The sequence below is a fragment of the Anopheles coluzzii genome, chromosome 2 (assembly GCF_943734685.1).
Source record: "Anopheles coluzzii chromosome 2, AcolN3, whole genome shotgun sequence".
Taxonomy (NCBI): Eukaryota; Metazoa; Arthropoda; class Insecta; order Diptera; family Culicidae; genus Anopheles; species Anopheles coluzzii.
Genome location: NC_064670.1, coordinates 100997221 through 101012888, shown reverse-complemented (window position 1 = coordinate 101012888; position 15668 = coordinate 100997221). Strand labels below are relative to the sequence as shown.

Sequence of the window (15668 nt, the reverse complement as noted above, 5' to 3'; positions counted from 1 at the left end):
TCTTAACGCCTCTGTGTGTCCCGTTCGACGAACGTGTCTTTCGTGTGGAAGAGGTGTGTGCTGAGAAACGGAGCCATATAAAGTGGCTAAAATTATCAGAACATCCACATCGAGCGACATCCTTCACCGGTCTTGAACCGTGAATCATATAGATGCAGATGACATCCTGCGAAGGTGGCCTCACTTTCAAGCACACAAAACCTACGCAAAACGTTCCACATTTGCTCTGTGAAACCGTTTGTAAATTCCCCCCTAGATGCTGCGCTGGTACAGCGGTAACTTCTTGGCGTACTCTGAGACCAAACCAGCAGCTTATTAGAAGCGCTCGAACCATTCCAAGAGCGCCTTCCAAAAATGCCATCAATTCTACAGTGCGCGATAGCGTATTTCTCTCTCTCTCTCTCTCTCTCTATATCTTGGGCAAATAATCCACACTGCTTGTAGGCTGGTCGCAGCCGTTGGTCGCCGGAAATTTCGTTTGAATTTCCCGGCACGTAGATCCGCTTAATTCTAATTTAGAGATCTAACAATTCCATCCAACCTCCTCCTTCCCAGCCCCCTTCATCCTCGCTAAAGAGCTGAAGATGACGAGAACGTACGCCAACAACGGCCACCCTCCCACCCTCAGGGACTTGGGAACTTGGCAAAGCCAAAGGGCCATGAGAAAACCCTTGTCTTCCCCGGGCTTGACTTTGGCTCACTTTTGATCCATCCTGTGTGTATGTGTGTGTGTGTGTGTGTGTGTGTGGCCATCCTGCGCTGGCCGTAATTTCCGTTCCGCGAGCCGGACAGATGGGCCAGCAAATGGTTCCGTCATGGCGGAATACAAAACCCTTTCCCTTTAAGGGGAGGGGTGGAAAGTTCCTCTCCACCCAAGAAAACTGATACCGAACCGGTCCCGGTCGAAACTCGCAAAGCTGCGGGGTCGGTTAGACGGAGTGCAAAATGGCAGAAGAATTTAATGAAAATTTTCTCAGCTTTCCCACCGCCAGCAGCTCGCCCGCTCAACACTAGCGCGGTGGCGTTGTGATGGCGGATAATCATAAAAAAGGCGAGGACAATTTCCTTACTACCAGCAGCAGCAGCAGCGGCAGCATCAGAAGCGTCAATGAATAAAAGCTTTACTTCCGAGGAAGAAAAAAGAAAAAAGGCACTCACACACACGCACAAGCACAGATACACACTGCATATGCGATTTGGTGCTGCCTCATCCTCCTCCGCGGTGTTGGCCCGTTGCCGATTATGCTGATGCCGTTTCCCTTTGCTGCGCGGCTTGCACAAAACAAAAGAGCACCCCCAAAAGCAAGTAAAGGGAAGAGGGTGTAAGAGAGGGACACAGAAGTGGTGTGGTACAACCATCACCTCCAGCAGCAGCAGCCGAATCGAATCACTCTTTGTCGGTGGCGACTGCGAAAGGAAATCAGGAACAATGCCGGAACAATGCCGGAAGTTGGATCTTTATTGTATGGAATAAATTTCCCTTTTTGCTTATGGCACGACCCATCCGACCCGCGCGTGTGTGTGTGTGTGTCTCCCCACCGTCAGGCTTTGCACCCCATCATCGACAGTTTTCTGTGCACGGTGACAGTTCCTCCACACTCTTTGCAGTCTTTCCCGCACCCGGCCTAAACATCCCCCCGGGAGGACAATGATATTCGTCTTCAGAGTTTTTTGTGCTCTGGCAAAGGTTGAAGCAGGATGGGAGGAGATGTTGGCAGGTGGCAAAGGACGTGGAAGTGTCAACAGAACAATTCTGCGGCCCCGTTTGGTGAGAATCCCGTTTTGCCGCACACATCCGGTCGGCTCAGTTTGCCGGGAATTTGCTCCCAAAAATCTCGTCCATCGTAGGACCTCGTAGGGGACGTGCTTCGTTTTATGCAACGATTTCTCAACCCACCCAGGGCGCAATGCCTCGCCTGAGAGCGTTGGAGCGGGGATCAGTCCAGCAGTGTACGACTAATCCGCACGACAAAACGCCGCTTGTGCCGTTTCGCTGTGTCCGGGATGAGTCCACGACGGAGACAGCACAGGGAGTCGTCGATTGTCGTCATTTGCTGTCGCTATGATTATTCGCATATTCGTTGGTAAAAATTGTCTCGCTGGAAACACAGACGTGCGTGGAAGGTGTGCGTATGGGTTTGATTCGATTTTCAAATTTAGTTGGTTTATTCATCCGCTACAGTACGGGGAGCAGCAAATTGAGCGGCAGCAACAATAAAGTACGAGGTACAAAGTATCACATCCCCCCAATATTACTTCTTGGAAAGAGCACAAGCAGTGGCTTTTTTTTTCTTTTTCCTAAAGTAAGTTAGAAGGATTTTTGGGGACGTTTTTTGTGTGTCCGTGTGAGCACCCCAAAGCGGTTCTCTCCGCTTAACAAGACAGTCTATACAGCCTGCGGAAAAAAGGTTGATTGCAATCGTTTCTTCCCAAAATGAAGCGTCTAAATTCGAAATGAAAAGGAGTTTTTTTGTTGGTTTTGTTTGGGCTGCCTTGCTGGTGGGCTGGTTGTGGGGAATTGTTCTTGTTACGCTTACTTACGCTGATAAGATTATGCGCGATCGAAATGTAAGAAAAAAGCCCTCGTGGAATGAGGCCTAAGTTTTGTCGAGTCGAGTACCGCGGCAAAGAATCCTTATAGGTGCCCTCCCCCCACCAAAACGCACCCGAGGACTTTGGTGTACGTGCGTGTGTGTGTGTATTTTTCCCTCCCATTAAAGACACCACTCTCGAAATGGATTAGAAAGAGCGAAAACAATAGGACGACATGGCGAAAAGGACAATGGGCGCGGGTGCTGCACCACTTCCGCATGGAAGCGTCGGTTGAATAGGGGGATGAAAGGAAAATATACATGCCTGCGTACCCACAGAAGCACACACAGAAGCACACACCGAAACCGCATCGTACGGTGTGGTTTTGTATCGCTCCACGCTGAAGGCTGAAGGAATACAGGGCGGCATCACCCGCAGGCTTAACCACGTTTTCGCACAGATTGTTTTGCGACAAAGCCACCAGCCACCCAGAACCCGCTGGCATTGCGGTGACCGCTGTTAAGCCGTAAATATTCATTCCGTTCATTTTTTGTTTTTTTTTTGTAATCTTCAAACGCACTCCAATTTTGTTCACTAATGTAGAGCGAACCAAATGCAGCGAAGCAGTAGTACGAAAGTGGTAGCGTGTAGCGTGCGTAAAAAACCGCACCAGCACGCTCTGTGGGAAGTAGTAGAAAAGTATGTACAGTGTGTGAAGCAATAATAAGGTTAAATAGAAGTCGGAAAATGTGTTGAAAGAAGGGATCAATTAACTTCATTCGGCTCGAAACTTTGCGTATAATCAATTTGAAAAACAAAGAAATAATGATTGTACGTTGCCTTGCCTGCTTCTTGCGAGTTACAGGGTTTCGAATCATATAAGGAAATAGTTCAATCACTTAGGGGAATGTTGCAAATCGGTAGGGGAATATTGCATGTAAGCTGTGGGTGCCGGTGTAAAAAGCTTCGAATTAATACTGATGATTGAGCTATTCCCTTATATGATTCGAAACCCTGTATTGGGAGAATGCAATTTATTTATTTTCAATAATGACTACTCCCACTAAGTCATAGAGTTAATTTCTTATTTGCTTCAGTAATTGATATTCATCTGATTTATAACATAATCCAAGAGGCATTGCTGCAAAATATCATGAGCATCATGTGATGGTCACCACCGACAACAATGGACATATCCGTGGTAGTTTGTTGTTCATTGCAAACTCAACGGAAGTGCGTCATGACATGCCGAACGCGACATGCGAATGCTTCAGTCCAACGCAATACTCTGAATGACAAGCTGAGCTTAATGCCGTCGCAAGCCTAATCATGACTTTTTCTGGCTTTGAACAGTGATGCCAAACGCCACTGTTTCAGTCACGAACACTCATGGCTGAAACGAAGTTCACGTCTGCTCACGTAAACACAACTGTGATGATCAGGGGTGAGACTCAAACAGATGGTAGACCCATCACATACATATCACATACAACCAAATCTTGATCACTCACTTGACATTTTCTCCCTATGATAATCACGACTTTCTTGGGACATGCATGGCGAGTGGTTCCAAGCATGCTTTCTTGCTCCGCTTTGATGGTCTGTTGGATAGAATGATAACGCATTTGAGGGAGAAATCATGCTCATTTTGGTGTTGGGGATTACTCGCACGCACCACATATCTCCTATGACTATTGTGATGATCACCGACAAAAAAAAGTCACGACCAAGTAACGGACCAAGAGTTGGTTGTAAAAAAGTCACCAAGCATGTGATGGTTGCAGCAACTGTTAGAGTCTCACCTCTGATCATCACAGTAGAGTTCGCCTGACGCTGACATGATTTTGTTTCAGTCGGAAAACGTCATGTCAATGACATTTTGCAGAACTGACCAAAGCAAAAAAAAAAGTCATGCCCAAGTAAAAAAAGTCATGAAAGTTTGAGTCAGTCAGATTTTTTTATGACATTGACAGTGACATTTTGCAGCACGACCAAGAGGAGTAATGCATGTAATGATTCTGATGAAAAGCCTATTTTTCACTTCAACTGTTTTATTCACAACCCGTCACACTGTAACCGATATCAACTCTTCCGCGAAACCTATCTCAATTTTCAACATCCCAAGCTTCCGCTTAAGCTTCCTTATCGAATGGTAGATTACTGCAGGGCTGGGACCAAATTGATTGAAAGAAGAAATACTCGAGTCCGAAATGATTTCGTTGATTCGAAAATAGATAGAGTGAGATCGAGCGAGAGAGAGAGAGTGAGAGAGCAAGAGAGGACGAGCGAGTTACAAAACGACAAAAATACCGTATTGAAAGTTTCGGGACAAGCTCCATGCTGGCAGCAATATTCAATTATGCTCTTCCAATACTGCCCGAATCACCAACCCCTCCCCGTTGTGACATGCCCAGAAGCATAAAACGTTTAATTGATTGAAAGCATTCAATTTGATTGAGCAGCATTTAATAGTATTTTGGGACTTGGGTTTTTTTTCGTTGTTTCCTGTTGTATGTGTGTTTGTGTTCTCTATCTTCAATACCTTAACTTCTCGACTCTCTATTTTACCTCTACTATCGGTGCTATCATGGTGGAGAATGCTCGTGATGATTTTTTTCTTTTTTCGCCTGTGGTTTCCTCCTTGTTGAACAGGGAAGGGAGGGGGGCTTTCACCACGCCCAGAAGGAAATTAGAATTGCGGAACTAATTTGACATTTCCAAGTGGTGAGCGGTCCTGTTTTTTTTGTGTTTGTGTGTTTGGAATCATTTTCGACCTTTGCAAGAAGAGGTGACGCTTCGCTCGCTAAAAGCCGGATGAGATGGGCGTGCAAAAATGACGGTGAACTGTGCGAATGCGGAGAGAAAGCGGAATAAAGGAGCACACTAACAGGTATCTTCACTTTTTGACCTCCATCATTTGTTGCTGACAGTAGCGGGAAAACGAGAAGAATGCTTTTGGGGGAAATAGAATGCAGCAAGAAGCCAGAAAAAAAACAATGCCAGGGAGACGGGCAGCACACAGGAGAGGCAATAAAAATGAACATCTTTTGACAGCAACAACCAGAACTCGGTGTGTGGGCCTTTTTGTCGTTTTTTTTTATCTAGATGCTTTCAAGCATCATTTCATTTCCGTAAAATAATCTTAACCACTGTACCACTTTAAATGCGAGGAAAAGGTTGCAACAAAAAAAAACGTCCTTAAACGGTCTATTCACCCTGTGCCACTCATAGCTAATATCGTTAAAAACTTTAATTGCTCACATTTTCACCGCAGCAACGGGCTTTCGATGGCCACTTTCGTTCATCGATTGGCTCCACTTTTTACCAAAAAACTGAGTTCAAGAAGGAAATATTACTCCTCCAACCGCAAGCATCGAAGTGAATGTTCTCCCATTTTGGGACATTTTCCCTTTCCTCCCCCTTATCACTTGTTTGCATCTGACCGAAAGCCTGGACTAAACCTACTGATGGATTATAGCCACCACTGCCGCAGGACATAATCTATAAACTTTCCTGTCGGTCGGTCGGTCGGTCACCTTCTCTGTCCTGTCCTACCGGTTTGGGGTGGTTGGGACACGGTCGGTGGGACATATTTATCCCTACTTTCCCGCCTTCGGGGCAGCGCAAGAAAGATGACTTTTTCCAGCAACCGACGAAAAGGTCGGGAAATGAATAAGAGAGCAGCTGCTTTTAACTGTCCGGTAATGTAATGCCCCCCCCCCCCCCCCCCCCCTACTACACCTTGCTTTTTGTCGTGCCACTCCTATTGCCACCCTGCCAGCAAGGGGTTGGAAAAGGTGTAATCGATTAATTAAATCACAGCACCGAAGCAATAAAAGTTGTTAAAGTGGAGGCTTTTTAAAATAAACGATGCCAGATTTACAGCAAAAGCCAGCCGGGGCCGGGAGTTTTCCGGGAAATTCTCAACTCTTTTCCCCATGCTGGGCAGGGGGCGTAGAAGGGGCCAAAGGAAAGCAGGTCAGGGAGAGGAGGGGGAGGGGAGGCAAAATGCCATCGTATTTGCAACTGGTGAAATGATGTTTTTGGGTCATCAAGCCGGTGTTTCGTGGACAAGGGTCGTGTCATTTCCGTGAAGCGAATCGGAGAAGAACAAAAAGAAAAACCCCGCTTCCCGGTAGTGTACAATCCTATCTCGTGTCCGTCCCATCGGGGTTCCGCTCTTTTGGGTGTACGGTGCCCGCCCAGCCATGTTCTTCGACACTTGCCGTGCCGAAAGTTTGCGAGCGAACGCGTAATTACCAACAGGTAGACACAGGTACAAGCAACAAACCCCGGGGGGGGGGGGTAGTTCTGGCGCTTCCGTTCCAATACACGATTGGAATACCTACCCCCCCCCCCCCTACAACACGGTGGAGAAATGGTTGCCTTTTAAAAAAAAAGGGAACAAGGATGGTGGTGGGGAAGGAGTTCCTGTCTAATTATGATAAATTTCCTATAAAGTTTATGTGTCCGCCCGCGCAAAGGTGAAAGGTTGGGTGCGAACGGTTTATTTGCAACAATCTTTGCTCGCTCGCTCGTGTGCTTCCGGTTTTTTTTTGTGGGAAGGAAAACTTCCGACCATTGAAGTTCAATGACACGCGAACCTCGAACGTTTGGAGGAAAATGTAGCACATCCGGGCAATGAGGACTGGAATACTGGCAAACAACGTTCTGGGTTGCGAAAACTTCTGCCACTGTTTACCACTCTCTCCGGGGAAGCGTCCCCGGGGACCTTTGGAAGAGTTTAATTTATTGGAAAAAGTGTGAAGTGGGTGTGTTTGGGCGAAGTTTTTGGTCCGCCCTTTCCCGAACCCTTTAATGACCTTTAACCGCTCCCGATTCTGCGAACAACTGCGGACTGAATTTTACCATATCGGAATGAAATACTTCCCGTTTTCGCAACGGCGCTTTAATCCTAACGCGTGCTATCTTCATCCTGCCCTCAGTATCGATCGTTCAATCGAGCAATCAAGCATCGATTTTTACTGCCCAGATTTGGTCTGGTCCCATTTGGCCTGGCCGCCGTGCTGCAGCATAATTGTCTCCGGTGGAATGAATTCCACGGGAGCTTCGGTGTTCCAGGCCTTCTCTCCAGGCATTGTATTAAAAACAATTTCAGCCGCAGCAGTGCGTTAGGGGGAAGAGGGTGGACATCGCTTATCGGGACAAGAACCTCGGTGCGTATACAGTGGGAGCATACACAGTACGCGCACTACGCCGGACGGTCATGAATCATTTACGATTATGGCTGCCAGTGACATCGATTGCCCGATTGTCGTCATCATAAACGTTAACCGTTGCGTGTGTGTGTGTGTGTGTGTTTAAGCGGGTGCGATTGCTTAGTACACCCATACCAAGGGAGCAAAAACAAACGCAGGGGGGGTGGAGCGACTCAAACAGGGGATGAGGGTTATATTTCGAAATGATTTGACATTTGCCAACGGACGCCATTATCGAAAAAGCACACAGCTTCCTCTTAGAGCGCACGGCCCTACTCGGCAGAGCAAAGCCATGATAACGGGCCTCCCATCCCTCCCCATACCCCACAGTGGAAGCTTTCAAAAAAAAGGGAGGGGGGGGGATTGCATTTAATATCCACATCTAATGTGTATTTTCGGCACAGGTTGTGGTTTGCCAGTATTAATAGAGGAATGACCAGTTCAATGGGTTTTTTTCTACGTTCTGCAAGCACACACCATGACCTCCTGCGCTGCGAGATAGAGTGAGATAGTGGCCGCTCCGGAATATAACGACCGATTGTTGGCCCATTCCATGGACAGTTTTTTTTTGTTTCATGATGGCAAAGGTATTTTCGGAGTAAGCACGGTGGTCATTTTGAATGGTCGATTTGTGTTTGTGGGTTTGTGTGCTCTGCGTTTCCTGGTGCCCTTTTCCCTCCCCTTTTATGCTACGCACTGTGATACAGAACGAATGATAACGAACCTAATGACAACTGGCGCGCACGGGTTTTAGACCTTAGACTTACCCCCCCCCCCCCCCCCTGAGCGCTAAGCTAATTTGTGTCATTCGAACTCATATTTTCGGATACAATTGACAATCGAAGTACGGTTTAGTTGATAAGGTGCTTTCGAATAGTGATTGCTGTGTGGAGATAAATCGACGTTGGATTATACAAATAAGTATGATTTACACAAGCTAGTAGCGACAAACCTAAAAACACTCAAGCGTAACAAATGCTTTGCCTAAATCACCGAACAGCTACTTAAAACAGTTCAATGTATTTTGAAATTAAGTATTTCATTTGCATGTGGAAAATAAAATCTTTACTTTAATTACTTTTGTACATTATCTCCGCCGGCATCACACTCGGTGGTTCTCTTATCAATCTGCAACCTCATTAAAATCGTGCAATTATGAGTGTATTGGCGAGCTTAAAAAAGCAAAACAAAGTAATGTCACCGTCGTAAACTGTTCGAAACATTTTGATTGCGGCGTGGGGAGTCTTTGTGTTGTTGTTGCGTCTTATCGTCTTGAAACATTGTTACGAAAGATTAAAATGGTAATTTTAGACATTTTATATGTTTTTTTTACTGCAAAAGGAGTGTGTTGAACTTAGAATTTTGGAAATTGTAGTCACATTTTAAAAATGCTAAGTTGCAAATTAGTTCCATTTTTAGCAGTGAATTTGTTTTGTCATTTGACACCGTTTACACGCAATTTTTCTACGATGCCTCAATGAAACCCGAACCATTTTGCCACAATGTTGTGTACGTTTCCCACACACACACACACGCACTCACCCTGCTTCTATTGCGTAAGACTCCATTTAGTCAAACCCTTCTCACGCGTAATGTGCGTACCTTATAAGGGAAAAAAGCTATTTGCGGCAAGCAAAATATGATTTTTATGACGTATTTCTTTTTTGGGGGTGCTTTATGTACTTCTTGCGGCGTGCTTTTAACGAACGGCTTCGGGTGCTCTTTGCCTCCCTTCGTTTGATGTTTTGCGGTCAGTCGATTTACGGGAAAATGTCAATCGGATCCCCAAACTAATCGAATAAACGTAACCAATAGCGGGAAAACTATTCTTTGCGTTTGGTACACGTAATAGACACCTCGAGCCTAAAGGTAGAATTGTAGTGGAATTATAAATGTTTCGGGAAACAGGTATGACTTGAAACATAGGCCATTTTAGTCCAATATATTACATTAAATGTATACTTTTAACTGCCCCTGAAACAATCAGCAATAAGCTCACGAAGCAACAAAGACGAAAGGTGTTACGCGAACCATTTTCCAAGAATTCAAATCGTTTCCTTTCCATCAGTCAATACAATCATTTACGCTCGTGTACATTGTTCGCAGTACGGGGAATGAATCACAAGAAAAAAACAACAAAAAAATGATTTGCGCAAAAGTACAGCACCGACAGCGACGGGCCGGAAAATTGAACCAAGGAATGTGTGTCTGAACGCGGATGCCTTTTCACACTTCTATCTGACTGACTGCCCACGCTACTCTAAGATTTGCTCTTGGGGGTTTTCTATTTTCCGAGAATGATTTGGTTTCGAAATAGGAGACAAGGACCAAGCATAGAAGAAACTCACAAAAGCTAGTCCGTCGGTGCTATCATCCGAAATGTTCATTAAACGAGTATTTGCGTCTTTTTCTAATGTTTGTTGAGTATTGTGTTGGTTGTATTGCTTTTCTCTTGTCGCATTGCAACATTACTAACAAATTATTTAACGATACAAACGTTAAATTACCTATTTTGATAAGATTTGGCTTATGGTTTATGACTTACAAAACAACGTTTGCTTACATTTTCCTAACATTCATGACAGTTATTGAGGCAAACCATTTCTTGATAGCAAACTTCATGTTTGTGCGCTTCCGATTCCAATTCCAAACTTATTCCAAACATCTTCATACTACGAAAGACATGCTTGCCATTACATTAAAATGCACACTCCACCGGCTTGTATAATACCTTAAATCTGCAAGCTTATACAAACTCAAATATCCACCGCAGCCAAATCCAACCCATAGTGCCACCTGCATAATGTGTCAGCACAAATGCTGAACTAACAATTCTGCGCTAAAAAAAATAAAAAATAAAGAAGAATCGGAACCAAACCTCATGGGAAATGCGATCAAGCCGCACCTGGATTCAAGCGTCCTCGTACCATGTTAGCGTTGCACTAGCAAGGGCGGCGGTTGCACAAGGGATTGTGAAGAAGAAGCACGAGGACACACGAGAAAATGCTTCTCGATAAGGACAAATACAATCGGATAAATATTTTAGCATCTCCCGAATGCGCGTGTATAGAACATTCCTCCGCGTACGAGTGGCGCTCAGCGTTTTCGTCTTCGCCGTTTTGATGCTGCTGCATACTGATGAGACGCGGGGATTCAAGCGCATTTGGCCTTACAAACACACACACACACACACACACACACTCGGTTTGGGGTGTGCTTACTATACCATAGCTTACTATGGTGTGAGCTCCAAAGAATGGCGCTGCCACGCGTACTAGTTAAAGAAGAAGTTTTTAAAATTCCACCCTTTGCCAAACAGTAGGCGCAGCACCACCTGCAACTGCTAACGTTCAGCAATCGGACGTACGAGAGATAGTGTTCTCATCATCGGACGCCGGTGTGATGTCTTTGTGGGGTGGAACCCCAAACAAGGGAAAATGGAAAAATAAATAAATTGAACACTCTTTTCAAACATCACCACGGCAGCATAACTTAAAACCGTGCAGCTCTCTCTAAACCTGCGTGGAGCGTAAGATTGGGGCACAGGAAAGAGGAACACTCCACTTCCTCCTAGGCGGATCATCTTGTGTATGCGCATATCTCCTCCGCCGACCGTCAAAGGAGCCGGATGAACCGGGTCGTTCGTCGCTAGACACATCGAATCGCTTCGAGGCAATGCGGAACACTGGGGAGAAAAGAAACCGCGCTTAGCAAAGAAAAGCTACGATGACCCTTTTTTCCTCCCAGTATTGGTTCAAATTTTTATCTCGCACACAAACTCGTCAAGCTCGTCAAGCTCGCTGCAGCAGCCCCGCATACCACCCGAAAGAAGATCCCGAAAGTGGAAAGAGAGGAAACACAAAAATGTATATTATTTGAAGTTGTTTTTTGCTGCACGGTTTTCCCGGCTGTAAAACATCCTTGCATTTTCCCTTCTTTTTTTTCGGCCGGAAAAGTTGCTCCAGGAACTTGCTCCACCAGCAGCAGCACAAAACGGATGACGATATGCCTATGTGTGCTGTATGTTTTAAACTGACGCTGTTATCTCTCTTTCTCTCTGTGTGTGTCTGCAACGGCTATGCAAATGTGTGTATGGATTTGTAAGTTTCCTGAGTTGATGCTTTTACCATATCCAGCACGTGTTATCCTTCCCGTTGCTAAAACCTCGCCCGCGTTAGGAGTGTCCCGCCTGGAGCGATGCAGAATTCGGAGAAAATTCGATTTCGAGAAAGTATCCCCCTTTCCCAACCAAACAAAAAAAAACCCTTCAATCTTCCCCCCATTGCTTTTCGTGTTGGAATAAGAAAGAGGCGCTGTAGCGCAAAAATGTTTTATTAAAATTTTCGAATTAATCAAGCCGGCAGGGACGCAGCGGGGGAAGTAGAAGCACCATGTGTCCTGAGAGTTGGGACAGTCTCTTTCTTTCTTTCTCTTTCTCTCTCTCTCTCTCTCTCTCTCTCTCTCTCTCTCTCTCTCTCTCTCTCTCTCTCTCTCTCTCTCGTGCTCTGTGCTGTCCGTTTTCTTCGGCACCACCTTCATTCCGGAAGGCATTTCGTTTGTCAGTTTTATTTCCTCGGAGGTTCTTAGGCTTCCAGTCTGTTTCCCCCGTTAGAAACATCGTTTCAGGCATTTTCACGGCCCCGAACGCGGAAGCGTCTGATCTTGGACAGTCGTCAGTCGAATGCATATCCTTGGCAGAAGGGGAAACCGAGATGGGACGAGTAAAGTAAACAATGCCTACTTGGTTGGGATGGTGTGTCATGGCCGTGTTGTTACAAACACTTCAAAGCACAATTACACACTGTTGCAAGATTCATTAGTTTCGTTTTCCATCGTTTGCCGGCGAGACCACGGGGCCGGTTTTGTTATATTAATGCCCTACGCTTTCGCTGCTCTATGGATCGCGTGTAAGAGATCTCTGCAGAAAGTCCCAAGATCCCTAGGATTCATGGTAGATCCTGAATTAGGAATCCCAAGATGAAACGTTTAATAAAATCTACATAAAATGCATCAGGATGACATCTTCTTAAAGACTTAAGAAGGTATTCAAATAAAGGATCAATACTTTAGGTTCGTTACAAAAACTGAAGTACTAGTTGGAGAAGTTTTGCATAATTAATAAAGTAAGGATTGCAATTCCAAGAAAAGCAAGATGTCTGGAACATTTTAAAGACAGAACAAGACTTTCTGAATCATTTCAGCTGTTGAGATCCTTCTCATCCACATTAAAATGGAGAACTTCAACTCCAATGGTACAATTCCATCTCAAAAGGAATCTAATTAATATCATAAGCCATTAAAACGCAGAACTCCAATTATATCTAAAAAACAATCGACTTCAAGTCTATTTATATACTAAACTCATCACTAACATTGAGCTAATCGTAACACCTCTTTCACTCTCTCTCTCTCTCTCCCTCCCTCGTCATAGTACGGACAGCGTGTGCCGACAGCAGCGTCGCCCAGCAACACGAACTCGAGCAGCTCGTCCAACACCGGCTCGCAGAGCGGCACCCTGAGCACGAGCCTGAGCAACACGACCAACACAAACAACACGATGGGTCCTAGCAACACGCCACAGCAGACGGAGCAGCTGTCCAAAACGAACCTCTACATTCGCGGCCTGCAACAGGGCACGACCGACAAGGACCTTGTCAACATGTGTGCACAGTAAGTAACCAACCCCCTCCTGCTGTCAGGGAGGGAAATGGGGGGGGGGGGGGAAATGGATGGAGACCAAATCCTTGCAAATAATGTCAACAATGATGTGGTGGGGGCGTGATCCGATGCGATTAGCATGTGACGCGCGCGCGCTGGTGTGCCGGGGTTATTAATATTTTCTGCCATTCGTCGGCTGTGTTTGCGCCTCTGTTACATGCTGTGTAAATCTGGGTGAAATATATGAAGCATGGCCTTTTAACCGCCGCGTGGGATGATGCAATCAAACGCGGGCGCTCTTTACCTCACCGCCCAATGTAATATGAATTATTAAACAGTAAGGAGGAAAGAGCAGCAAGCTTTTCTTGGAAGGAACGGAAGGTTTAAGCCTTTTTTTTCGGTAAAGTTGTTACAGATTCGTGGAAGGATCTTGCTTGAGCTTTAACAAATGTTCCATTGCTACAAGTAATGCTCACAGAAAGTATCCTTAAATAAAATGTTTTTTAATGCGAAATAATGAACAAATTTCAATACTCGATACTCAAATGCTCAACCCTGTCACTATCATCATAAAATCAAACTCATCGTTTCACTAATTTTAATATCACACGACCCCGCCAAATCCACAAACCACGCACTGTGTAACTTTAACTGTGAGGGTTAAGTGGTTTAGCTTCACTAAGCTCACCACTACCACTACCCCCCACCATCAGCATCCACATCCCTCCCACAACGCTTTCCAAAAAGGCATCGCCATTCATCGCCCGTAAACCACCATAGAAAGACCACCGCCAAGCGCAAAAGCTCACGCGTCTCGAATGATTGCGCATAAATGTCATCAATTCTGCCACACTTTACGAGTGGCAGCCCCAGCACTAGCCCCTTCCGCTAGTTACTATCCAACGCTAATGTGTGTGTGTGCCACCATCCTCCACAACATCCAAACCATTCTGCGGCTGGGCTCAATCTCACTCTATAGTGTGGAGATGAGATTGCTACCACTCTATTTGCCCTCTTCCCAAAATGCTTCCTCCTGTGTCTCTTGGTTTGCAGGGCTTTGGCAATTGTACGGATTTCCGGTACGATGGCACTGGGTGCAATCGGAACAGTTTAGGAGAGCTCCGGAGTTCCGGAGCTCCGACTCTTCAGTCTGCCTCCCAGAGCCCCAACCCGGGATGGAACAATAACTCTAAATGAGTTTTCTTCTTGTTCTTTCTGCCTCTTCATCACACACTCTGTCTCGTTGGCTCCCACTCCCAAAAAGCAACGAGCCGTTACTGTGTTTTTTGGCCGTTAATTTTTGCCCTCCGCTCGTCGCGCGCTCTGCTGTCGCTGAAATTGTGAAACATCCTCGCATCCTCCAAAAAGGACACCAAAGCGCGACCAAAGGGAGCAAGAGAAGAGTGATTGTGTGCGTTGTGCTACTGCTGCTGAATGCCCACAAATCCCACAATCAATCTTTTATTCATGCGAAGCATGGAAATTATGCGATGGTTTTGCTGATGCTCTTGGTGTTACTGCTGCCACTGCTGCTATGTTGCTATTCACTCGACTCTAGCCCGTGCCATTCGCTCAACTCGCTACGTGTATGTGTGCGTATCCTTGGTCGCGTTCATTACATTTCACCAATATGTACATCGTCCGCTCCACCGGCTGCTGCAGTGGAGAAGGGCCGATAAACGAGCGGCGCGCGAATTTCTGGGAAATTTGCCAAAAAGGCTACGAGAATCAGAGGAGAGAGCAAATGTATGCGCAGCGTGTTGTAACGCTCCTATTATCCCCCGAGGTGGTAGGTGACAGGAAATTTCATCTAATATTTCACACTCCTCGTCCTCTGGAAATTCGTCTAAGCGCTAGAAATATGAACCATGGCCCAAATCACTAAAAACCGTTCAATAAAGGATCTGTTATCCATTTTTTTCTATTTATTGTCTTCCCGTTTCCTGCCACCAACCACCGGCATGACCGGTCTTAATATTCTGCCAAGAATCTGCCGATTCTTATTGATGATGGGGACGCCTTAGCGTCCCTTTTTTGTTCGGCTGTTGCCTGCCCGGTTGTTCAAACAGTCGACTCACGCGCGCACGCCTAGCCCTCTGCTTTGCTGCTCTGGCCCTGCTCTGTGCTAGCGTTGGCATTAATTTGGTAAAACTTCATTATTATGCTTCGCAGTACATTTTGATCGAATTGTGGGACGGAAGGGTGGACGTTGCATGATGGTTGTGCGATGTAGCGCTTCATAATGCTTCAGCCCCATTA

The 15668-nt window shown here is 45.8% G+C and overlaps 1 protein-coding gene across 13 annotated transcripts in view; it reads left to right on the top strand.

The window, feature by feature from the left end:
• LOC120961640 (protein alan shepard) overlaps window positions 1-15668 on the top strand; it is a 195496-nt gene that overhangs the window by 161029 nt on the left and 18799 nt on the right. For all 13 annotated transcript variants that reach the window (XM_040385538.2, XM_040385535.2, XM_040385537.2 and 10 more), the window contains one exon: window positions 13183-13421. In XM_040385538.2, coding sequence (XP_040241472.2) covers window positions 13183-13421 — 239 coding nt within the window. The remainder of the gene's footprint in view (window positions 1-13182; window positions 13422-15668) is intronic.